General features: G+C 42.2%; 1 protein-coding gene across 3 annotated transcripts in view; it reads right to left on the minus strand.

Moving 5' to 3' along the window:
- Positions 1-10,246: 10,246 nt before the first annotated feature.
- The window catches only part of draxina (dorsal inhibitory axon guidance protein a), a 59,075-nt gene continuing 42,433 nt past the window's right edge, over positions 10,247-26,888 (minus strand). For all 3 annotated transcript variants that reach the window (XM_051911547.1, XM_051911545.1, XM_051911546.1), the window contains exons 4-7: positions 26,736-26,856; positions 17,595-17,687; positions 14,242-14,331; positions 10,247-13,173 (exon numbers count right to left, since the gene is read on the minus strand). In XM_051911547.1, coding sequence (XP_051767507.1) covers positions 13,061-13,173; positions 14,242-14,331; positions 17,595-17,687; positions 26,736-26,856 — 417 coding nt within the window. In that variant the 3' untranslated portion in view covers positions 10,247-13,060. The remainder of the gene's footprint in view (positions 13,174-14,241; positions 14,332-17,594; positions 17,688-26,735; positions 26,857-26,888) is intronic.

A 26,888-nucleotide genomic window follows, 5' to 3' on the forward strand; every position in this document is an offset into this window, starting at 1 on the left:
GTGGTAGTGGAATCGTAGTAAAAGCTTTACATGAAGCTTTTACTGAAATGAAAACATGAAATTGCTGCCATTGATCAACAACAAATCCAACATGGCCTTTGGTTATTATGGAAGCTTTTTTTCTGCCACAGAATAAAAAAGTATAAAAGATAATTGTGACTTTTTTTTTTTCTTGCAATTGTGAGTTTACATCTTACAATTCTGACTTTTTTTCTCAGAATTGCGAGATATAAACTAAGAATTGAGAGAAAAAAAGTCACAGTTACCTTTTTTATTTTCTATGCATGGCAGAAATAAGCTTTCATAGGTTCTATGTGTAAGGGGGAAAACCATGGAGATGCACAATCCAGCACAACAATCTTACTCCTCTCCCATACCTCTTCTTCTCCCTTGTCCTGATCCAACTACTCCTCTCCTCCAACAACTATTCCTCTGCCTTACCCAGGCATTATTTTTTTTCTCTGCTGTCTGTGTCTCTTCTCTCTGTGTTGTTCTGCATCCACACTGAACAAAACCAATTCAAATAGTCCTATTTTACTGTGTGTCCATGTAATGAAAAGAACTTCAACACCTGACTATTCCTCCAACTGAGATTGGAATCTGCTATTTCTCAATATTTCAGTGATCTGCTACTTAAAAATGCTTATCAATTGTTTTAGTATTTGTTTGATATATTTTTTTTAATACTTTTATGCTGCTGTTGTTGTAAAAGAGGTTTTGTACTATATTTAAAGAGTGGAACATTGTCTTCATTTCTGACATGCTATGTTTAAGCATTTGCAAATAAGATGAGAAAGATCCATGATTTTGGTATGGGGTAAGCTTGTATGAAACGAAAATGTAAGCCTTTTAGAAACGTGTTAATTGACTGCATTTTGTGTGAAAATGACATGAATTGTGTTAATGGTATGGTCACAACAGACAGATGTTGTGCTAATTGTGTTTAGAGTTTTGAAAATGTGACTACAGTATGGACAAAAGTATGTTAGCAATTGAAAAAAACTGTAAAAACGTTTCATTTAAAAACGTTACTTGAACAATGTATAAATAATGTTTTTTGTGATAAGTTTTAAGGGCCTCATTTAAAAAATGTGTAGAAACCATTGATCTTACAATCATTTCTCAAATGTGTGTACATGTGATTCAGAGAATGAAAGTATGTACAAAAGAAATGTGCTGACACCTCTCTTAGAGATTTGAAATATAAAACGCAAATGTTCTTGAAATTATGCACAGCTGAATGGTTTCAGATCTCTGCCTTGTAAATGTATGGGATTACATTTCTGCCACAATTCTTCGCATGCAAGATCATATTTCGAGCACGCAAAAGGGCATTTCACACGCGTGTGAACTGAGTTTTGCGGAGAAATGTAACCCCATAGTAGTAAATGCCGCCTAATTAAAGGCACAATATGTAAGATTTTTTGTAATAAAATATCCAAAAACCACTTGCACAGTGTTATATATTTCATGCAGTTGTGTACTTACATTGTCCCAAAAGTTCCCAAGGATTTGTAAATCCAGAGAAATTCCAATTTTAAATAATGGCTCGTCCCTTGTCATAGTCGCCTATCAATGATGTAATATCCACGCTATCCTTGGTTCAATGGCTATCCTTGGCTACAAGGATCAATATTGGTGTGGTGTTTTTGAGATGGAGAGAGCTTTGCAACAAATTTGGACTTGACAGAGATTCTGCTCTTGCAAGTTTTAATAGACAGGTAAGCAAATATATATTATTTATTGGACAAGTAATAGTCATGTACAGATGACTTGAATAGATATTCATCAATAACCGCACATATAAACAATGCGAGATACAGATATGACATGACAGCTGATAATGCATAGGTAAATTCACTTGAAAAGTTAACTATCAAGTGGATGTAATTGTCCATAATACTGTGTGGATAATGCTGATGAAATTACACATATTATATTGCAATTTGTTTGTACTTAAGTAACACTTTTTATCAAGTCAGGTGACCAAGTCTGTGGCAGTAAAATTACAGTTTTTCTCAATTGCTTAAACACATTTCTTGAAAGTGTGCCTCCTTTTCTCAAAACTCTAAACACAAATCCATAACTTCTAACCAAATTCCCCAAACTTCCTATTTTCAGGTCAAAATGAAGCCCTCCTCTCAAAACCATTCAATCTTGCTGAAAAACCAAACTCATGCCCTCAAACAAAACACACAAGCCCTCAAAAACACACACACTACAGTATAGTCTTACACACTAGTGAGATCAATTCAAAACACTGTTACAAAACCTCCTTTTGGCAATCAGGTATCATTTTACAGATCAATGTCTATCACAGTTATACAAAATAAATAGAACAGATATGTTATATATAGCACATACTGTGAAATTCAACAATAAGCTTTAAGAAAAGTTTATTTTCATTACACTGTAAAGAGATCTTTCAGTAGATGAAAAGCACTAGAAAAGAAAAGAAATACTAAAGAATTGAACATAAATCACAGAACAGTAAAAAAAATTAATAAATAAACCAATTCAACATCCTTGACCAAATTGCATTACAGTACCCCTCCCCACAGTTCGGCAAAAATATGAAACATAAGAAGTACTTATGGCTACAAATCAATTTGACAATTATGTCTTTGAGGGCGAACAACATGTGCTCCAGTATTTTCTGTACATAGAATAGTGAAATTTCTCTCATCTAAAGTGCTGCTGCTGTGTACTGTAATTATACTGTATGTGTAAGGAGAATAAAAACCCTGTAGATGAGCCTGTAGACCCATTTCCCTCATGGTCATTCCTACACAAGAACACGGTCAACTATAGTGATTTGTACTTCATCAGGAACAAATGACCTTTGACCCCATCCCCTTCATTTCTCTTTTCTCTTTCTCTTCCTCTTTGTCTCCCACCACTGGGATTCATTTTCCAAAGCACATAATCACCTATTTATATTATCCTGAGATTCTGATTTGTGTCATCAGTTTTGCTACTCCGTGTTTACACAGTGAAGGAACTTAAGTTTGGCTGAACTCATTGCCCAGCCTCCCTCATAGTCATACCATAGACAAGGACATGGTCAACTAGTGGCATGAATTTCATCTGAGACTCCTTGTCTCCTTGCACCTCACCCTTGTCCTTCACCTCTTCCTCCACTCCTTACTGCTATTGCTCATCCTCTTCCTCCTCCTCCTCCTCCTCTTCCTCTCTGGTGTCCTCAACCTTTTCAATCACGTCCCTCTGGGTCCATTGTTCCAAAACTGAATTAACTGACTCGGGCTCTTTTATCTATCTATTGAAGGTTCTGATTGGTTTGTGATAAATTTTGACTCTTAGTGTTTCCGCGTGGGAAACTGTGTGCTAACTGAGCTCAAGCTATGCTGACTTGAGTGAACAATATTGAATGCTAGTGCTTTCTACATGACAGCATGGTGTAGGCAATGAGAAATGAAGGGATTTGTGTCTAGAGTTTTGCAGTGACAGTTCAACAAATCTGACTCATGTGTCAAAACAGAGGAATAGTGTTTATAGTTTAGGGAAATGGGTGTGCTTTTTGATAAATGCCATTATGGTTTTGAAATTTTAGTTCAAAAGCCTGGTTATAGTGTTTAAGCAATCGAGAAAAACTGTAAATATAGTATGTGTTGCACAAAAATATTTAGCCATTGCAAATACTGTGGGTTCGTTCAAATTTACTTTTAGTATGATTGTTTTAACACGTAAAACTGTGCATCATTAACCCACCAAATCATGTGACAAATAGTCACATATCAGTAACAGGCTAATATAGCATTAAATTTTATGTTCCTTGCAGCTAATTCATTACGATGACATTAAAATAATGTGATCAAACATTTAGATAATGCAAAAACTATTCACTACCTCATCCATGAACATGATTCGTGAATTCCATACTTCTCTGGATGGTGAAAATGACATCTCCCATCATTCCACTCTCCTTCACAGCATCATCAAGCTTCACCTTTGTTATTGTTTTGAAAATGCGACCTCTGGTGGTGAAACCTTACATATTGCGCCTTTGTTGTCATTATTTATAAAAGATCAGTAGTCAACGTCCAAGTCCTTTGAGAATGGTGAGCAGCAAGAATTTCCAAATACCTGCAGTACTCCGACTCTCTGCCACAAGGAAAAATGCGTAAATCTGCTTTGACCCTGACGTGGCACTAAGCACTTTTCCACATCAAAGACCACTTTTATAAATATGTACTTTGGCCTAAATTTATACTAAGAACAAACCTGTGCGTACCCACATTTTATAAATGAGGCCCCAGCAACTTTGAGTGAATGTGTTATTAACATTCCTGTAAGAACATTTGTAATAACTTTGAAAAAACATTAGCTACAGTTCTGAGAATATCCCCTGTGAGTGACATTATAGCAGTGACTTTCTCCAGTTCTCAATGTGCATGAAGTTTTGTTCAGAATACTTGTAAACAAAAATGTGAATTGTTTTGCAAAGTTTAGGGTTTAAATAAACAAAACTTTAAGAATATCAAAATCAGACTGGATTCATTTGGACTGACGAAAATTATTGCATGTAAACACCTATTGACCCACATGCTGAGGAGACAGTTAATCTGGTTTTAAGCTTGCATTGTGCATGTGGAGTCACCTGGGGGCCCCGTTGTTCAACTTACACTGTACTTTGCACTGCACTAGTGTGCCCAGGTGTTCCGCTCATGGTGTGTGCGGTGAGAGGCCTGAGGGCCTAAGTGGTTACCTCACAATGTACACATGAATGGCCTGGAGGCTGTAATGGTGAGCTCAGACTGTATGGACCCTGGTGTTAAGCTTCCTTTTGCAGTCTGGAGCCATGCAGCCTGAGGCTTTGAAAGACCCCTGGCGCAGGCCACCTTGTGTGGCCCACTAGCCTGGTCTATAAACCAAAAACAATTTGGACTACCTTGAGTTGTTTAAAATACTGATATAGGGTGATACATTGAAGGTGAGAAAAAGGAAACACTGATACTCAGGGAGGAATTGTGACACAGAATACACAAAGAGAAGATAAATAAACAGCAAGAAAAGCAGAAGGATACAAAGACAGAGAAAGCAAGGTCACATGCTCTGCAGAGAGCCTCCCAGTCCCTTGACAGAGACGATGTCACAGACTATTAGTCAGTTTAGAGGACACTTCCATGCATTGTAGAGCTCTCTGAGGGAAGCTTTTCAGAGTCATCAAACATCGCCTGAGGTTCTAAGTTCAATGACAAGCCCAGACTAAAAGCCAGTGTTCATCTGTTTTTTTTTTTTTTGTCATTGTGCTAATAAAATTCTGTTTAAGCTCTTTAAGTTTAAGGACTGTGAGACACACATAATGCCATATTTTGATTGATATCAATATTCATGTAGTTCAGATAAATCATGCAATCCAGTAAAAAAAAAAAAAAAAAATGAGAGAATTATGTCTATCGGAACTTCTAAATTAACAATGACCTGGTGAGAGACACATTTCTAAATTTACTTAATTTCTGTTAATCACAAAACCTAGATCTCAGATAATCACTTGAGAGTGTCAGATTTGTTTTCTATTTAGAAATAAAAAAACGCTAATGTGTTCACCTTTAAATTTGAAATTACAAATCCCTCACAGGGAAAAACAAATTAACAATAAACTATTTTTCCCACAGGAAATCACACAAAATTATGGCAGATCAATAAATGTACTTATTCTTCTCCAAACTCTTTTGTCTTTGTGTATTTTTCCTTTGTGTGTTCCTTTAAATGATCAAATAATTCAATTCACAAAGTCACAAACAACAGCAATAAATCACAATAATAACCATAACCAAAAAAAAAGACATTAAAAAAACCCAAATGTCAATGTAATTCTCTAATTTTACCCAGCTGGGATTTTCAGTACACAGATGGCGCGCTAGTTGGAACTATTTTGATGCAAAACCAATGTGCTCACGAATCCAAGGAAACTGAGGTTACAACTGCAGAAAGAATAATAATCTCTAATCCTCACTTCCCGACGAGATAAACAGCATCCATGACGCATCCCACGACAACGTTGAATGGATCCCGATGAACTCCTCCCTTCTCGAACTGATTAGATGCATCCGCAAAATTTCACACAGAACTCCCGATCTTGACTCGATGAACTCAGTCTTTTAAACACACTAAGCATGCACTTGACATGAACACCACACACTACTGTGGTACTTTTACACTGAATTATTAAAATAAACACGTGTTTATTCTTCCGGATTACAAACGAATTATGCAACTCATAACTGCAACACTGAACTTGAAAAAAATAAACACGGGAATATTCTTCCGGGTGATTTGTAAATCTGAATGTAATAAAACAAATAAATTTAACGATTTCAAAAAGAATGATTCTCTTATGTTCAGATCCTCGTGCTCTCTTTCATCGATCTGACTCACATGGAGCTGAAGTGCACGGCCTCTTGCCGAATTCTCTCGAAGTGTTGCGTGACACGTTTACACAAAACAAGGCACGGCAAACTTTCTCAACCAAGCTGCCACTCAGAATGTCCGTGAGTGTTGTTTATGGACTGGGTAGTTCTTCTCAGAAGGCGTCAAACTTCTGCTGACAAAAGCCACAAGCCTTAACCCTTGTCCTTGGTCCTGGTACAGAACGCCGCCCAACCCTTCACAGCAAGCATCAACATGTAGGACGTACAGAAGCTGAGGGTTGGCAAAAACCAACACAGGAGCCTGGGTAAGCCTCACCTTCAACTCATTAAAAGCAGCTTCACAAGCATCAGACCATCTACTCCCAAATGGATCAGAGGCTTTTTACACTACTCGTTCTGGGTCGGGTCCTGCTTTGATCTTCTTCAAACTTGCGGCAGGCAGACACGCTTGCAACAACTGATTTAGAGGGTAGGACACTTTTAGAATAGTCTTTCACGAATCTTCTGTAGTATCCACAGAAATCCAAGAAAGAACGGAGTTCTGACACGTTTTGCAGTCGAGGCCAAGACTTTACAGCTTCTATTTTTGAGGGGTCTGTTGAGACACCATCTTGAGACACAATGTGTCCAACATAGCTGACAGACGTCTGACAGAAAATGTACTTGCCCAAGGATAGCTTCAGTCCTTCACTCTGTAACCGATCCAAGACCTTGAGTAGCCTCTCCTCGTGCTCCTCCAAAGTCCGTCCGAAGATAATGAGGTCATCTAAGCAGACCAACACTTCCAACAGGTTCATGTCTCTCACCGTCTTTTCTATCACTCGCTGGAAGATCGAGGGAGCCCCACAAATCCCTTGTGGCAGGAATGTGCTGGAATTGGTAAAACCCCACTGGGCAAATGAAAGCAGTCTTCTCTTGATCTTCTTCACTCAGGGGGATCTGATAATATCCACTCCTAAGGTCCAATACACTGAACCACTGACTTCCATTTAAGCAGGCCAGAGCATCTTCAATGCGGGGAACGGTGTATTGGTCAGGGATTGTGCGACGATTCAGCGTTCTGTAGTCCATACACATCCTTATCTGCCCGTTCTTTTTCCGGACTATGACGATTGGTGAAGCGTAAGGACTTCTGGAATCTGCAATAATTCCAGCCTCCTTCAACTTCTCCAAGTGCTGCCTAACATCCTCGATGTCGGCAGGTGCAAGCCGTCGAGACCTCTAACGACAAGGCTTATCCTTGGTCAGTCTAATGTGGTGTTGGGTACTCTTCGAACATCCCACATCAAATTCATCGCATGAGAAGACATCCTTCCTCTCCAACATCTTTTTGGCCAACCGCTGTTTCCATTCTTCAGAGACAGGGGAATCGCCAAAGTTAAATGAATGCTTGTTTAGTTTAGTCTGACCACTATTCTCTCTGGGTTTAGAGACTGTAGAAACAACCTCGACTGGAAACACATGAGCAATGGGCATTCCTCTTTTAATCATCACTGGACGAGAGGAGACATTTCTGATTGTAACTCCAATCCTTTTTGACTGGACAACAGTAGTAGACTGCACTTCCACCGCTACCAGCAGTTCCTCAGGAAATCGTGATTCCTCCGGCTTATCTACTAACAGGGTCTTACCAGAAGGAGCAGCAGGATATTTCAGCATCCCTTAAACCCTAGTACTCTCCCCTGGAGGCAATTTCACCAGTTTAGAGTGAAGATACCAGACAGTCACTCTACTGTTGTCATCGTCACACTTTTCAACAGCAATGATCTATGCATAAGCATTTCTTATCTCAGGATGGACAGTCAAGATGTGAAGAAAATCATGTCCCACTCTCTCTCTGCATGCTTCTACCAACTTCTTCACCACAGATGTATTTGTTCCCACCAGAATATTGACACCTCCTTTCATGACAGGATTGGGACAGACCAGCACAAGTGCATCTATGGATTCCGCCACTCCTTCCACAGATCCTGGAAACTCCAGTCTTAAAGACAAACAGCCATCATATGGGTACCACTGCATGCTCAATCCCCATACTTCCAAATTTTCTATTGGTGTCAATGGTAGTTGCTTCAAGTATTTCTCATAGAAAGATTTGTATAGCAGAGTGACTTGATCCACTATCCAGCAAAGCCTTAGCATAGATCCCTTCCACCTCGATAGGAAGAACAGAGCTAGGTCCCACTAACCCGCTCGGAAGAACTGCTGGCTCAACTTTAACTCTTTTGCACATTGTGGAACGTGTCTTTCCCGGAGCTTCAGGCCGTTCCTCTGCTGAGCCCCGGAGAAGTTTCCCGACGACTGTCTCATTTTGATGAGTCACTGGTTAACTCTCCTGAGATTTTCATCCTTTGTACAGTCACGCTTTAGATGCCCATCTTCTCCGCATCTGTAACAGAAGACATTAGCTTTGTTTACTGGTCTGGTTGGTGTTTTACTCTCTGGAGTCGCAGCTAGACTGTGCAGGGCAGGATGATCATGGGTTATAGGTTCCTTTGCTGCTGCTGACAAATGAGACACCTCGTTCTTAAGTCCTCTTATCTCCCTCTTTAGCTTTTCTACCTCTGAATCGCCCATGTTAGTGTTAGCGGATGACCCATTTCTTGAAGGGGATACCACAGAGACAGCTACATTGGACTGTGCTGAACTCCTGTTTTTCAACAGAGTTTCTTCTTCTCTTACCTCCTTCATTAACTCATTGAAGGAAGGAGGGGCACGCAGCTTATGGGTCATTCTCAAGCGCATAGCCACTAGGTCACTGGAAAGGACACCTCTGACTATTTGTTGCATTCGAAGATTATTCATGGCAGAGTACTCAATACCTTTCTTCCTCAGCATACTATGCAGCATTCTGTCCAGCCTCAGTATGTAGGCTGAGAGCTTTTCTCCCTCACTCTGGTAAGTGCTTCGAAACTTTAGCATTAAATCTGAAGAATCCTCAGTAGCGCCAAACGCAGACTCTAGTGCACTAAGATAGTCACTGAAAGTAGCAGATGGGTTACCAGTCTTCTCGAACCTTACATCTGCTGCAGGACCTCTGAGACACTCTACTAATCTCTGCTTCTTGACGTTATCAGAACACTGCCATTCTTCCAGAATGTGAGCAGTCTGCTCTACCCAGACCTCATACTCATCTTCCCCAGGAGGAGTTGGGATAAATCCTGAGAAAGGACATAGCTTTCTATATCCTACTCTCTCCTCAGATGAAGCCACATGACAGGTTTGAACAAGGGAATTTATTGCATCAACAAGCTGAGTGTTAAGATCAGGTGCAGGGGAAGCCAAACTTGGAATGTCAGCTAGCGATTTCCCTTCTTTTTGGAGAAAAGAGATCAGCTTAAACTGGAACTCATCTTCCTTATTCTGCTTAGGTGTTTCAGCTGCAACATGAACAACCTGTGTGTACCAGCAGCCTACTTCAGGTCCTCCAAGTTCTGCAGGGTAGACATCTTGGAAATGCTATCAGCTGTTTCAAGCAAGACACTCATACTGAACCGGCATTCTGACTTAGGTCCTGGAAGCGCTGCAACATAAATAGCATAGGAGAATGACAGGGGAGAGACAAATTTGTTGAATAAAGTCGTTATTTTTGTTCTGTTTTTGCGCACAAAAAGTATTCTCGTCTCTTCATAGCATTAAGGTTGAACCACTGTAGTCACTATTCCAAACATAGATGTTGTCTTTCCAAATCACCTTTTCAAATCACACAGTATAGAAAGGTTGTGAGGAAACTCAAGATTGTTGTGGTGAACTAGATTATTGCAATAATATGTACAAAATATCACAGTTGGCTATTTTCTCAGAGCATCTGTGATAAAAAAATAAAAAAATAAATAAATAAAATACTCTTAGGATCTTTGTGTCCTTAGTGAAGTTTATTTCTGGCATTTAAGTTAAAAATAACTGACAATTTGTGAAACTTGAGAAATATCAAGATCAAAACAAGATGACCGAAAATACTTTACAAACACTAAAGCATATATAGCCCCACTAACATAAACGTCTATTAAACAGTTAAATCAAGACAGTGATAGGACACAGAGGTGTGTCAGACCATAAAGAAGCTCAGTGATTTAAAATGAAAACCCATCAATCTCTCCCCTCTGTTCATCTCTATCCCTCTAACCCATATAGGTAACAATCACTCATTCAATCATTCATCTTTCTGTCAGGACACACAGTCGTTAGAGCACATATCCTGACCACGATAACATCTCTAAAGAAAGCTGTTTGGTACAGAAATAAATAAAGCATATATTACAAATAAACCAAACAAACCAATATCACTTAGAATACAAGAGAAGTAGTAGTTATTGATAGTATAACATATAGCAGTAGAAAAAGCCTTTCATTCAGACACAAATGAATCTGTACAAACTTAACAAGTAACTTTTGACAAGCAGCAGGGTTTGAACAAAATTGTGAAATTAAATTGGACACAGTCATGGATATTGAATTGTAATTTGAATGACAGCAAGAGGAACTGACTAAATTGTAATTCAAAGAAATTTGCTGCATTCACGCCATGTCGTAATTAGCATAAATAAGGCTCTGTTTGCTTTGGAATCGCTCTGGCAGTACTTTGATGTCATACACCAATTGGTCTGCACAGCGCCGCTTTAAGTCGAACACGCCTTAAATCTGCAGTGGTCAGGGGGTATAGAAGTGGTACAAGTCATAGCTCTCAGAAAATTACAGATTTACATATTGTAATTACAAGTTCTACAAGCACGTGAAGGCATGTGAATGCACCTTCAATACAGTGGTCCACAACGTGCATTAACGCCATGTCGTAATTACCTTATTTACGATATTTCAACTTGTAAAAAGCATTCATGTCCTCGTAATGCTTGTAATTACAACTTGCAAGCTGGGAATTTTATGAGAGTTCCTTCTTGTACCACTGTACCACTGCAGATTAATTTAGGCATTAATAGCATTGCCATAGACACGCATAATTCACACTCAGATGATGTGAACAGCTTCAAATAGAACGTCACATGTTGTCATCTCTAATTTAAGGTAATTACGACATGGCGTGAAAGCAGCAACAGCCCTGCAGAATTTAGATCCAACTCACCTGCTTGGAAGTTTCTAGAAATCCTGACGATCTTGATTAGCTGGATCAGGTGTGTTTAATTAGGGTTGGAGATGAACTCTGCAGGGCTGTGGCCCTCATGAACTGAGTTTGAGACCGTTGTGTAATGCCTGCTACAGACTATGCGATTTCGGCAATCCTATAAGATCATTACAAATCACACTGTACGACATGGATCTAATAAACTTGGGTATGACATGTATGTACACTGTACTATGATGAACTATTGAATCGTAGGATATGACACAAGTATAAAACCTCATCAGCATGCGCTAGTGGTAAAGAAATAGAGCAAGATGAATCACACTTTGGCAATTGTGGTTTTTATGTGTGCTGAAAAAAAGAGGAGGAAGCGAAAGAGGAGAATACGGACATGGTCATGGCTAAGGAAAAGAGGCCAACTTGACATGCCAATTATGAAAATGGAGCTTGAGGTAAGTAGTTTTAGACCGTGACAATAGCTGTCTTTGAACCTCTCTCACTGTACAATGTACGACCACTGTTTAGGAGCCAAGACCACAGAAATCGCCACAGATCTGGGACTGCCCAAAAATCGTACAATGTGTACCGTGCTTTAATAAGTGACAATAAACATGTAGGAAATTCAATGGTCCATTAGTTGACTTTTTAGTTGATTAACTTGATTAATTCCATGGTCCAATAAAGTAATGTCATTACATTTAATGAAATGACCAATTACAGACTAAATTTCAATAGGTGGCATTTCAAAATTGCATTATTAATATCTTCTAGTGTTTCTATAAATATGGGTGAAATTCTACTTCCTGTCTCAAATTCCAATTCTGTATCCTGATTGCTCAATTCCTCAGTTTAAATTCCAGAATTTAAAACTGAATGGTGCACAACCCTGCTGGGTTAGTACAGCATTTGTACATTTAAAAAACGAATAGTTCCGGCCCATGATGCTGATTAGCCGTGTTTTATTTATGATAAAGCATGGCTATGGCGCTTCAGTGAACAGATTGGTGTATCGCTGTGCAATCCTTAGCAACATAAACGATATCAATTAATCAATATACTGTCAAAACTGTTCCATGTAAGTTTTCTGTTTCAGGTATGATACTGTATGTTCACAGAGTTATACTTTTTAATACCATTTAGGCATGAGGCATTACATCTAGGAACACTTTCTTGCTGTTTACTGTCACTGTCATAGTCATTTTTCTGGCGGAAGGATGGAATTTGATGATTTTACTTCAAAAAAGTAACTTATTAACACATATATTTTCAGCTTAATATGTTTATTGTGTGGTAATCATTTTATAAAAGCAATAAGGTACTCAAGGTGTGCTGTATTGTAAATACAGTCACAAATAAAGGGGTTGCAGGCACTCTGCTTCATGTCGTGCCTAAGAGAGCCCTTCAGTTGTGACTGTATTCACAATACAGCACACCTTAGCTCGTACCTTATTGCTTACTTATACTGTGGGTTGAGTTAGAGCAAGTTTTGATGGATGTTTAACTTTGGCCCACATTCTTCAAGGCTCAGTCCATCATGGGGTATAAGGATGTGGTCTCTCGTCTCTCTGTTTCTTTATCTCTTTATATGTCAGACAGTAATGAAGGCTCCTTGGTTGCTGTTGGCTGATTCTGGCTCCACACAGCGGCCACGTCTTCGGGTTACCCGCCGCTTGCGGTGGAACTTGGCATAACAACGCAGACCTAAAGAATTTAACATTTACATTACATTTAGATTTATTCATTTAGCAGACACTTTCATTCAAAATGACTTACAAATAAATGTATTTATATAGTATTTGAATAATAAAGTCAAGAAGTTTTTAATTGAATCATGAGAAATCATTTCCAGGTCACATTTCACCCCAGAACCAAAAGAAAAAAAAATATTTTGTAATTCTATAGCATAGTTTTCCAGCAATTTGTTTCCACACAGAAAAGAAAACCGCTACACAAAGTGACATACTCACAGTCAGCCACAGAATTTTGCACAGTACGTGGGCTACTTATCGCAGTGACATAAAAATATTTTTATTATTAATTTCTTTTAATTACTGCTTGTCAGTGCAGGTTAGGACAAAAGCTCAAATTTATATGGAAAAGATTTTGGTAGAGAGCTTTTTTTTGGACCCTACTGCCAGCTTCATCTCCTCCTCCCTCCATATGCTGGTGTGGTGTACCCCGATATTAAAGCAGAAGGAATTGGGTGAAATATTCTGAATGACATTAATCCACAATCTGAATTGTGATGCAGCCTGGAATTAAACCACACCATGTTAGTTAGTCTGGTCAGAGGAGAACTGGTCCCCCGACTGAGCCTGGTTTCTCCCAAGGTTTTTTATTTTTTATTTCTCCATTTCTGTTCCAGATGGAGTTTGGGTTCCTTGCCACTGTCCCCTATTGGCTCGCTTAGTTGGGGACACTTAATATTCGGCAATATTATTGACTGAATGAAACTGAAGTGAGCCGATGACATAATTTTCTCCAGAGCTGCTTTATAGATTAAATGAACTCATTCCATAATTGATGAACTTTACACAGTTGTTGAACCAAACTGAATTCAGTTCAGTGTTGATTGAATTGTATCTGTATTGTATAAAGTGTTATATAAATAAAGGTGACTTGACTTGACTTGATGTATAAAATTGTCCTAATAGTCCTAAAAATAAACTTTTTATATTTTGATTTATTGGTGAAAAATGACCTGGACCTGTGAGATTCCTTTTGTAGTATCTCTCCAGAATGTTATTTTGCCAGAAAAGTTATACTCACCCTCTTCACACATGCAGTCATCATAACACTTGTTGTTTAGACCATGGTTGTGAGGTTTGCACTCATGTTCTCTGAGGTCACAACAGGATCCTGGTCATAGCACAATGAGATAAACCACAGAAGTAAACACTGGCTAGTATTTTTTGTATATTGTGATAATGAATACCATTTTAAAGAAATCATTTGCTGAAAATATTAAAATTTGTAACTTACTCAACCTCATATCATTTGAACCCAACATGTTTATTTTAACCATGGAACACAGAATTTTTGAGAAAAAAACAAACAAACAAACAAAAAAACCCTGTCCACTCTTTTCAACAGATGGGCAATATTATAGTCTTTTAGTTAAATATTGTTTATAAATTTGGCATTTCCAAAACCATAGTTGCAACGAACATTTGCAAACAACATTTCAGAGTTGTGTGAATGAAACTACAGCTCTAAACCTATGGTTAGTAACATAGTTTCATGATATGGGCTTAAATAGATAACGCTTATGAGCAAAATTAGCAAGCTAACAAGCAGCAGATTGTATATATTCTATATATCTCAAATTATTCCACAATATTTTTGGTGCCACATTCATGCACATCTCATGTGCAAGAAAAAACAAACCTTTTTTGCTCACCCAAGCAAAATAAATAAATAATGATGTACTGTAGACAGATATCAATAACAAAAGAAAAGAAAAAAGAAAAAAAAGTGTGCATGTGGAGTATGACATAAGAGGGAACCTGCAAAGGAAAATAAAGCAAAATGTAAAACAAAGTAGTTACTGTACTTAAGTATCTTTTTGGCTTCTTTGTAGTTTTCAATTATTTGTTACATATTGCATTTGACACCTGACCTTTTTCTGCAGCAGTTTATTTCTGCAACAAAAGAAGTGATATTGCGATCCACAGGGCATTGAAGGTATTATATCTTGTGTTGTTTTGCCCTTACTCACCCAAACTTGTTAACAAGGCCACTTTATGCAAATGCGAGGGCATTAGCAGGTAGTTGCTGAATCGCAAGAGTTCATGGCCCTGTCCCAAATGGCACCCTAAACACTCACGGCCTTCCTACGAGTCCACACTTTCGTGACGTAACGTCGCTTTGAGGTGTTCAGCAAAAGTGCGCATTGAGGGCGCATATCAGTCGCAAAGGGGGCGCTTGCGAGCACCCTTCTGAAGCCTAAAACTGACAACTGGGACACCCTACAGTCTCGTGCACTTAACGGACATGCGCACACGGCAGCCATTGTAAGTCCACAAGACTGAAAGTGCATAGAAGTGTGCCATTTGGGTCAGGGCCAAAATATGAGATGAAGACAGCAGCTACAGCTGCTGATGAGGCCGAAACCAGCACATCTGGTGCAAGTAGACTTCGACTATTTAATTTTATAACATTATTTTATTTATCCGTGTTACGCACCCCTCTGGATGTAACAATCTGTTGGACGTAACAATCCGTTATACCGAAGATACCTTTTTGAAGGATACTGGTTGACTTATGACCTTTTTGAGAACTTGAGCTTAACTGAGATTTAAATGTTTGTAGGCGTTTAAAAAGCTCTTGTGTTGACCTTGATTTATTAAAATTTTGAGGTGTTCAGTTTTATTTTGATTTTATAAAATAAACGTGATTGCTGTCCTCACAAATCAACTATTTCTTGTTTTTGATTGGCATGTCTCGTAGGTGTTGAGGACTAGTGCATCTTTGAGCTTACATTCAGTATGAGTAAAATACTTAAATACTGTTAAATTCAGATACTCTATTCCCCAGTTTCAAAGACATGGCTTAAGCCTAGTCCCAGGCTAAAATGCATGTTTGAGCTGTTTTAACTGAAAGCAACTTGCACTGACAAATCTTAAAATATGTCAGTGCCATTGTTTTGTCTCAAGATAAATACTCTCTCTCTCTATTCCTTATATGTCCTTCTCTAAGACATAGGGCTGAAGCCTATCCCAGTTTCCTAGGCCAGAGGCAGCAGAAAGCACCCTGGACAGATGACCAGTCCATCACAGGGCTCTCCAAGGCTACATTCACACTGCGAGCCTTAATGCTCAATTCCGATTTTTGCTCAGATCTGAATTTTTTGTATAGCTGTTCACATTGTTGTTTTAAATGTAGACAATATCAGATTTCCAGTGTGAACAGATCGTTCTGAACTGACCTGCATGCGCAAAAGAACGAAACAAACAGGGTTGCCAGGTTTTTACCACAAAATCCACTCAATTGCTTCTCAAAACTAGTCCAAAACTAGCCCAATCGCATTCCATGGGGTATCCCAGTAAAAATCGTGTTCTGGGGGTTAAATATCGCTTCAACCCACAGAGTTGCAAAACAGCCCGTGGCAACAGTGAAAAAGTAAGCAAAAATCGAGGACTTGGCAACATATAAGGAAGTAAATAAAGACAATGATGTGGCAAAAAAGAACAGAGTTTTAAAACTTCGCAACATCTCTGTAATACTTGTAAGTTCTGACACATCACTGCCCTTCTACTGACTACCTTTCCCAACTGTCTTGATAACGTTGTAAAATCTTTGAATAGACTCCCATGAGCACAGAATCGTGATGAATGTTGATCTTGAGCGACGTAAAATTCTGCCATGACTGTTCAGACTCCGGTCGCATTACGAAACATCTGACCTGTATCGAATTTAGTACCACATAAGGAAGTGGCACAAATCAGAATTGAAAAGATCAGATTCCAGGTTTGTACTGTTCACACTGTAATGGGGAAAACAGATATGAGTCACTTGTGGGCAAAAAAAAATCAGATTTGGGCCACATTTACGTAGCCCAAGATGCACACCAGTAAAGTTTTTTCTTAGTCACATCTATAAAAGCTACTTAAATGTCCTAATTGAACTAAAGCCTACTCCTGGCTTAATCTAAGCCCTGTCTGTGAAACCGAGCCTAAGACTTTTAAGTCATATTGGAATTGGTGTCTTGTAACTTATAATGGAGTCAAGGTATCTGTACTTTTACTCATGTATGGTTTTCAGGTACTCTTTACACACCTCTGAAAAAAAGTACCTTTTGTGTTCCATGGAAAAAAGTAATCATACTGGTTTTTAACAACATGATGAGAAGTAAATAATGACATTTGTCATGTTTGAGTGAGTTATTCCTTTGATCACTGCTTGTCAAACCAGTTCTGGGGATCCCCCACCATGGCATATTTTGGATGTCTCCCTCATCTAACAGCTGATTACTCACCAGCTCATCAGTAGAGACTGCGAGACTTTGAATTGGGTGTGTCTGATGAGGAAGACATTCAAATGTGCAGTGGTAGGGGGTCCCCAGAACTGGTTTGAGAAGCACTGCCTTTGATAATGGTATATTAAACAAAGGGTGCACTGACCAGGAAGGCAATCAAGATGATGGTCACATGGTTCAATGACATCAGAATCAAGCGTTGTGTTCCCATTGCTCTTGTTTTTACTGCGACGTTTATCTTTATAGGTGGAAATAGACAGACACAGGCCTCCTATGAAATCCTTTATTCAGAAATCAGCTGTGAATTTGCAAATTATTTAGGCTCGGCGGTTTAAATATCTGGGGGAACTTCATGCAATCTTATAATCAAATATTTATCTTGATTTTTGAATATATCTTGGTCTTAAAACTACGGAAGCCCTGAACCGCATGGTGAAAAAAAAAAAACTTGGTGGGGAGAAAAAAAAAATTATCTCGTTATTTCAAGATATTAAGTCGTTATTTCAAGATATTAAGTCGTTATAACGACATAATATCTCGTTATTTCAAGATATTAAGTCGTTATTTCAACATAATAAGTCGTTATAACGACATAATATCTCGTTATTTCAACATAAGTCATTATTTCAACATAATAACTCTTTATTGTCTATCAAGTATGATAAAGGAGAAAACCGCATTAACGTCTTTAGTGGTGCAGCGCTTGTATGTTGGATCGCAGTTCAAGCTTTTACTGCGATCGCCTCGGTTTCGAATCCGCCTTTTGCCGAGTTCGCTCTTCTGTAGTTACACTTCACATATCAAAAAAGGCATTTATTTTCAATAAAAAGGAAAACAATGTTCTAAAAGTGCAAATAACCTGCCTAACGAGTGTTTAATAACATTAAAAGTATTTATTGGGCAGCGTTAGCAGCATGTTCTCTTTCGATATTACCCACTAGAGGGCAGAATATGGCGACAAAGCGCGCGAAGAAGCCCGCCAAAATAGGCGGGGCTTACGGCTATATAAGCAGGCATTTCGCCATAGGATTTCAGTTCTCTCTCCTTCAGCAACGACGACGCATTCTTTGCTGATCTCCGAGCTGAAGCCTTCGCCGCTCTAGAGAAGCTCTCGCCGCCGTCGAACAGGCTCTCGCAGCGGACTGAGCTGAGCTCGCCGGACGAAGACAGCGCCGGCGCCCTCGCAGACTGCCGCCTCGAGCGCCGCTCTCGAGCCGCCCGCTTCCCGCCCGCTTCCCGCTTCCGGCCGCCTCTCAGCGCGTCTCCTGCCGCCATCCGGCGCGACTATTAGAGCTTTTTCCCGCGGTTTTTCGCCGCTCTAAAAGAGCTTTTTCTCGCGGCTCTCGCCGCTCTAAAAGAGCCCCTCAAACGCCGTTTTCACGGCGGCGGCGTTGCTGCAAATGCCGCGCCACTCTTGTGGCACATGCAGAGTCCCTCTGCATGACGATGACGGGCACGGTGAGTGCCTCTGAAAGTGGTCCCGCCGCTCGCGCCCTCCCGTTTTCTTCCTCCCGCGAGCCGGCTAGGAAGAGACAGCGGGGTAGAGTGGATCAGCGCCCGGAGTTGTGCGAGCTCACGCCGGCTCAGCCCCCGCGTGCCTCGCCCTCTCCCACTAGAGAGCAATCCCCCGTCTTGTTCTCACGCCCTGAGCTGCGTCCCTCTGCAGATGCGAGCGACCTCGTCTCATTTGGCGGATCGGATGAAGAGCCGCTCAACGACTCCATGTCTCTCGCGGCCTCTGAAACAGAGGGATGGGCCGGTGACTCGGAGGACCCCGCCCACCTACCCTCGCTGGAGCCCATTGACTGCAAGCCGGGCATGGACGCCGAGCTTTTCCGCGTCCTCTCAAAGGCAGTGGAGGAACTGGACCTCGAATGGGCCCCGCCAGAAGAGCCATCGCGGAGCAGGCTTGACGAGTGGTTCCTGCTGGGCCGTCGCCAGGCCCCTCGCCAACGCTCCGCCCCGTTTTTCCCAGAGGTGCACGACGAGCTGACGAAGTCGTGGCGCGCTCCCTATTCTGCCCGCCTACGCACTACGCACCATTCAGCTCTCACCACTGTGGACGGCTCTGAAGAGAAGGGCTATGAGCACCTACCGCCCCTGGATGAAGCAGTGGCAGCTCACCTCTGTCCCCCCGCGGCTGTGGGTTGGAAGACGAAGAGGGCCCTTCCATCCAAGCCCTGCAGGACCACCTCTGCCCTGGCTGGCAGAGCCTATGCGTCCGCAGGCCAGGCTGCCTCAGCGCTGCACACCATGGCGATCTTCCAGGTGTTCCAAGCGAAGCTCCTCCGCTCTCTGGACGAGTCCGGCATTGATGCACCTGCCTTTCGTGATCTCCGCAGCGCCACTGACTTAGCCCTGCGTGCCACAAAGGCCACAGCCCAGGCCATTGGACGATCCATGGCCAGCCTGGTCGTGCTCGAGCGCCATTTGTGGCTCAACCTGACCGAGATAAAGGACCTGGACAAGACGGCCTTCTTGGACGCCCCGGTCTCTCCCTCCGGTCTCTTCGGGCCAGCGGTAGAGGGCTTCACGGAACGCTTCACCGCAGCACAGAAGTCGTCCCAAGCAATGCGACACTTCCTGCCCAAGCGCTCTAGCTCTGCTTCTGCTTCCAGCCGCCCCAGGCCTGCGCCGGCTCAGCAGAGCAAGACTGCCCCCTCCACCTCTCAGGCAGCACCTCCCAAGGAACAGCGCCAGCGCTCACGCCCCGCAAAGCGCTCCTCCTTCCCGAGACGTCAGGGACCCCGGCCTAAGATTTCGCTGGACCCGATGCCTCCTAAGTCTTCCTGATCTGCCAGGAAGGAAGAGGATGGGGCTAAGTCTCGCTGAGGCCGGACCACCCCAAAAGCTCCTTCGTTCAGTCTCCCCTCCGCCCCGTTTAGTTCCGGGTGTGGGAGATATGTTCAGTGTTGCGCTAACTGGGCCCAAAAATGTTGCGCCCATGCAAAACGCCGTTCTCATGGCGAACACTATAAATTTTTTACCTCCTCAAAAAATGAGCAAACTTCCTCTTCCACTCTTTCCGGTGTACGGGCCCCCGACCAGCGGTCCGTCATCCGATGCCATACAACCCCTTGTCACACGGGCCGAGGCCTGGCAAGCCATTCCCGGGGTGTCAAGTTGGGTCCTGGGAACCATAAGTCGGGGCTACTCGCTTCAGTTCGCCCGAAGGCCCCCGCGCTTCAACGGGGTGCTTCAGACTTCAGTAAACACGGACGACGCTCATGTCCTCCGAGCCGAAGTCATGACTCTACTGAAGAAAGGAGCTATAGAAATAGTCTCCCCCTCAGAGAGCGTATCGGGGTTCTACAGTCGTTATTTCCTGGTTCCCAAGAAAGATGGCGGTCTCAGACCCATCTTAGATCTCAGAGTCTTGAACCGCTCCCTCATGAGACGGAAGTTCAAGATGTTAACGCTGAAACAGATCCTCGCGCAGATTTGCCCCGGGGACTGGTTCTGCTCGCTGGACCTGAAAGATGCTTACTTTCACATCCAGATAGCCCCTCGTCACAGACGATTCTTGAGATTCGCATTCGAGGGAGTGGCTTACCAATATACAGTCCTTCCCTTCGGGCTGTCCCTAGCTCCTCGCACTTTTACCAAGTGCATGAACGCGGCGCTTTCCCCACTGAGACAGATGGGAATCCGTGTTCTGAATTATCTCGACGACTGGCTCATTCTGGCCCAGTCGAGAGCCGAGCTAGAACTCCACAGATCCGTGCTCCTCAGCCACTTGGAGTGTCTAGGACTCAGGGTCAATTTTGCCAAGAGCTCGCTGCTTCCCAGCCAACACATCACGTTCCTGGGTGCAGTTTTCGACTCAGTCCGTATGACGGCGGTAGTCTCGCCAGAGCGCGCCCTGGCCATTCAGCAGCTCGCGGCTTCAGTCAGAAACAGAGCCTACCTCCCTCTGAAGTTCTTCCAGAGGATGCTAGGGCTGATGGCTTCCGCCTTCCCGGTTCTGCAGCTCGGCCTTCTCCGGATGCGGCCTCTGCAATACTGGTTGAAGTTTCGGGTCCCTCCTCACGCCTGGCGGCACGGCCGCCTGCGTCTCAGGGTCAATCAGGCCTGTTTGACAGCTCTGAAACCCTGGACGAACCCTGTATGGTTCAGTCTTGGAGTACCCCTACAGGCGGTGTCCAGAAGGACAGTGCTCTCGACAGATGCGTCCAACATGGGTTGGGGCGCTCTTTGCGAGGGCAGACCGGCCTTCGGCTCGTGGTCTCGCGAAGAAAGCCATCTGCATATCAACTGCCTCGAGATGTTGGCAGTGTTCCGAGCCCTTCAGGCGTGTCAGGCATACCTGACGGGACGCCACGTCCTAGTCCAGTCGGACAGCATGACAGTGGTGTCATATATAAATCACCAGGGCGGCCTTTCGTCCAGCCGCTTATGCGCACTGGCGAATCATCTTCTGGAGTGGGCATTTCCGAGGTTACAGTCGCTCAAAGCGACTCACATACCCGGGAGAACAAACTTGGGAGCAGATATGCTATCTCGGAGCAACGTCCCCTCAGACGAGTGGATGCTCCACCCGCAGACGGTTCTCACGATCTGGGAGTTCTTCGGGAGGGCAGAGATAGACCTCTTCGCCTCAGAAGACAACTCTCACTGCCCAATTTATTTCTCGAAGGAGGAAGATGCTCTGGCCCACGACTGGCCCTGCACCCTCCTTTACGCTTTTCCCCCGATCGCTCTGATCCCCGAGTCAGGGAAGACAAGCACAGAGTCCTCCTAGTGGCCCCGCTCTGGAGGAGCCAAATCTGGTCCTCAGAACTGTTCAGGCTTTCCACGGAAGCCCCGTGGCCGATCCCCCTGAGACAGGACCTCCTGTCTCAGGCGAACAGGACGATCTGGCATCCCCAGCCAGAACTCTGGGCTCTGCACCTCTGGTCCCTCGATGGGAGCCTCCAAACCTCCCAGGGGACGTGCTAGACACCATCTCTCAGGCGAGAGCCCCGTCCACGAGACGCCTCTACGCCCAGAAATGGTCGGTATTTGTTGACTGGTGCTCTGCACGCAGCATAGACCCTGTGGAGTGTGGTATATCACCGATACTGTCATTCCTCCAGGAGCGTTTAGATATGGGTCGCACCCCTTCAACGCTCAAGGTTTACGTAGCAGCCATCGCAGCGTTTCACGCTCCTATCGCTGGCCAGTCAGTGGGACGAAACAGCCTTGTGGCGAGTTTCTTGAGAGGTTCTAGGCGATTGAATCCACCTCGTCCTCTCACTGTTCCCACCTGGGACCTCTCTTTGGTCCTCAGAGCTCTCAAAGGGCCCCCCTTTGAGCCACTGTGTTCAGCTGACCTCAGGCCCCTGACACTCAAAACCGCTCTGCTGCTTGCACTAGCATCGGTCAAACGAGTCGGCGACTTGCAGGCCCTCTCTGTGAGCCCTGCATGCCTTGAATTCGGGCCCAACGACTCCAAAGTCGTTCTGAAACCTAGGCATGGCTACGTTCCGAAGGTGCTCTCGACTCCATTCAGAGCACAGGTCATTTCCCTCTCAGCGCTTCCTCCGTCGTCGGACGAGCGAGAGCTGGAATTACTCTGCCCTGTCAGGGCATTGAGGACCTATGTTGAGCGATCACAGCCTTTCCGGCAATCCGATCAGCTCTTTATCTGCTTTGGCGGGCGCACCAAAGGGTCTTCGGTCTCAAAGCAACGTCTTTCGCGTTGGATAGTCGACGCTATTGCTCTTTGCTACTCCTCTATGGGCCTCAACTGCCCCATAGGAGTTAGAGCCCACTCCACTAGAGGAATGGCTTCCTCTTGGGCATGGTCCAGTGGAGTTCCTATTAAAGACATCTGTGAGGCGGCCGGCTGGTCCTCACCGTCCACTTTTGTCAGATTTTATAACTTGGATATCCCGACCTTACAAGCTCGGGTCCTCTCGGTATGATACTGCGGCCTCTATCGAGCTCCGCCTCATGCCACCCCAGGAGTTAGCTCCCCTCTTGCAAGTGTAACACATGGGTTCGACGGCTCCGGCCCTCTCACTTGTCCACTGGTTCCCTCACGGTGTCCAAGACAAGTTCAGTCGTTCCCTGCCGTGGCACGGCGCGGTTGAATTCGTTCCCCATACGCAGTACGAGTGAAGTATCGAAAGGGAACGTACTCGGTTACTAACGTAACCTCGGTTCCCTGAGATACGGAACGAGTACTGCGTTACATGCCGTGCCACGAGGCTGCGGCCTCAGTGTCGTCACTTCAGTCGTATGACCTGAAATCCTATGGCGAAATGCCTGCTTATATAGCCGTAAGCCCCGCCTATTTTGGCGGGCTTCTTCGCGCGCTTTGTCGCCATAGGCCGCGCAGCTATGCCGCGCCGTCATTGGTTCAACAACTTTCCATGAGTGAACCAATGACGATGCAGTTACACTGCGTTATTGAAAAAGGCTTCAGTAACGGGGAGAAAGGAGACCTTTCCCCATACGCAGTACTCGTTCCGTATCTCAGGGAACCGAGGTTACGTTAGTAACCGAGTACGTTATGTTGACCTACTGTTGTTACAAGTTGGTGCTGCAAAATCCCAGAGGGTTATCATTGGAATTTGCATTCATCCCAGGCTAACATTGAGGTTAAATGTATTAGCCCATAGTAAATAAAACAATTTACAGTGCAAATAGATGTATATCAGGGGTGTCAAACCTACGGCCCGGTGTCCAATCTGATTTGAACTATAATAAAACATAGAGATGCACTAGTCCAGGGGCCAAAAACGTTTTTATTCCGGGCTTGCAAACAAACTGCTTTGTAATAATTTCCCAAAATTTCATCTGTGTATTTATGAAGTATGTAAACAGGACTTTAACACGCTAAATACGGACACAAAGAGAACAGACCCGCCAGCAGAGGAAATACTGTACCATGCACAAGCTCACTGTTCGCGAAAAATAGGGAGAATAATATAAATATTACAGTGGGATTGATATGAATGTATCTCTGAAAGGAACTGTATTAATAAAACTTTTGATGGCTTTTCCTCTTATCTCCATATAAAGTAGTAGTATTAGCCTATATTTATCGAAAAGCGCTGCTGTGTGTATAGCGGTAACCATGGAAACGCTATATCACTGCTGTTCCATTTTCATTTAGTCCGTCTGCTGATTTTGTTTTAGCATAATTTCACAAAGCTAAAGTCAGACCAGACCTAGTTTTTGTTGTTAATCTTGAAATTATTCAGTAATTTAAATTAAAAACAACTGCTCATGCTCATGTGCATAACATCGTTGTTGGGATTATGATAAAAATGCCTCTAATATCTAAATGCCAGTGTTTGCCTCTAATATCAAAGAGCTATACATATTTGTTTAAGGCCAGATTGGCCTGTGAAAAAATAAACAACAAATAAATTTGCTTTAAAAAAATCTGCAACCAGTATCAGAATCAGACGATTTGCTTCTTATAAAAATTGAAATTGGCCATGAAAAATCAAAATAAAAAATGCTAATAAAAAATATTAAATAAAAAATCATTAAAAAAAGAAATAGTCTTTTCGCTGTAAAAAAAAAATACAATTTTCTTACAAATTAATTTGTTGTTCATATGTTTAATATTAATGCAACTATCAGCGCACTAAGGTTATTATAAAAAGAAGCTAATTCGGCCCGCATATGGTTAATTTATTTCCAGTCCGGCCCTCAAACTAAAATGAGTTTGACACCCCTACTGTAGATGCTGTTTACACTAAGTGAAAATACCGATACATCCTATTTATACTAAGTGACAATAGCAACATTTTCACGATATGCTATTTATACTAGATGAAAATAGTGATATATCGACACCATGTAAAAGTAGCCTGCAGTTCTTTGCAAGAAGTGTAAATAGTATTTAGATGCTGTAGGCTACATTGTATTGGCAGATATTATTTGTACCCCAGTATTTTTGTACAGGATGCAATAATATCATAGAGTGTAATTATATTGATTAAAATTATTAAATGGATGCTGCCTTATTGGGACAAAAAAAACCCTCCACTACTCAATGAACACTTTTAAAATTATTAAACTCTTGTTCACATTTTATTTCCACTTTTTGAACATGATTTTAATTTTATTGAAAATGTATATGATGAGAAAATAGGAGTGAGCTCTATTATTGGGTGAGCTCGGCAAAATGCTGATTCGACCCCGCAGCGATCGCTGTAAAAGCCAAAATCTGAAACCCTACATGCTATTGTTGCGCCACTGAATACATTGAATTACATCTGTCCCTTTTTAAACTTGAGTGGCCCATCCAGACATTGGAGCTAAAGAGTGTTTGTCAACAAGGGACGCTATTTGCACTTATTGTAAATAGACACTCCGTTATAGGCTTCTGAAAAGTTAACAGATAAGCAAAACTATGAAGCTGGCTGAAAGAGCAATACTGGCAATTAGCACAAAACTCTATAGCTAGCCTATGTAATTGCTAAATAAATTAATTATTAGGCCACGTATTAGAAGTATGGATTAGTAGAAAAGTATGAATTAGTAGAATATCCAGTGTTATGAAAACTACATAGAATAAACGCCTATAGAGTATTTATGAGAATTTATGGGCTACACAAATTTAACCTCAATAAAGGTTAGCCTGGGATGAATGCAAATTCCAATGATAACCCTCTGGGATTTTGGAGCACCAACTTGTAACAGTAGGTCAACATAACTATTGCGTTCTTTAATTGATTCCCTGTCTTATTCTGCCCTCTAGTGGCTATTATCAAACGAGAACATGCTGCTAACGCTGCCCAATAAATACTTTTAATGTTATTAAACACTCGTTAGGCAGGTTATTTGCACTTTTAGAACATTGTTTTCATTTTAATTGAAAATAAATGCCTTTTTTGATATGTGATGTGAAAATAGAGAAGAGCGAACTCTGCAAAAGGCGGATTCGAAACCGCGGCGATCGCAGTACAAGTTAGAATTGCGATCCAACACTTTAACGTTGCGCCATAATATCTCATTGCAAATAACGATATATTATGTCGTTATAACGACTTATTATGTTGAAATAACGAGATATTATGTCGTTATAACCACTTATTATGTTGAAATAATGACTTATTATGTCGTAATAACGACTTATTATGTTGAAATAACGACTTATTATGTTGAAATAACGAGATAAGTTTTTTTTTTTTTTTTTCACCATGCGGTTCAGGGCTTCCGTATAAAACATCAAGGATTAAAAAAAAAAAAAAAAAAAAAAAAAAAAAAAACTACAGCAGGAAGCAAATCTAATGGATAGTACAATACCTGTTACTGATTAGACATCGAGAATGTGCCTTTATACCTTTTCTTTTATTGGATGGCCAAGTGTCTGCAGGCTTCATATCCTCATAATCAGTCCAGTCAAAGAGCGTCATGTCCAGAGTGGGCATCACCTCCCCTTGAACCCTTCCACGACCTGACTTCTGAATGAGAAAGATTTAAAACATGGTTTTAA

The sequence above is a fragment of the Ctenopharyngodon idella genome, chromosome 11 (genome assembly GCF_019924925.1).
Source record: "Ctenopharyngodon idella isolate HZGC_01 chromosome 11, HZGC01, whole genome shotgun sequence".
Classification (NCBI taxonomy): domain Eukaryota; kingdom Metazoa; phylum Chordata; class Actinopteri; order Cypriniformes; family Xenocyprididae; genus Ctenopharyngodon; species Ctenopharyngodon idella.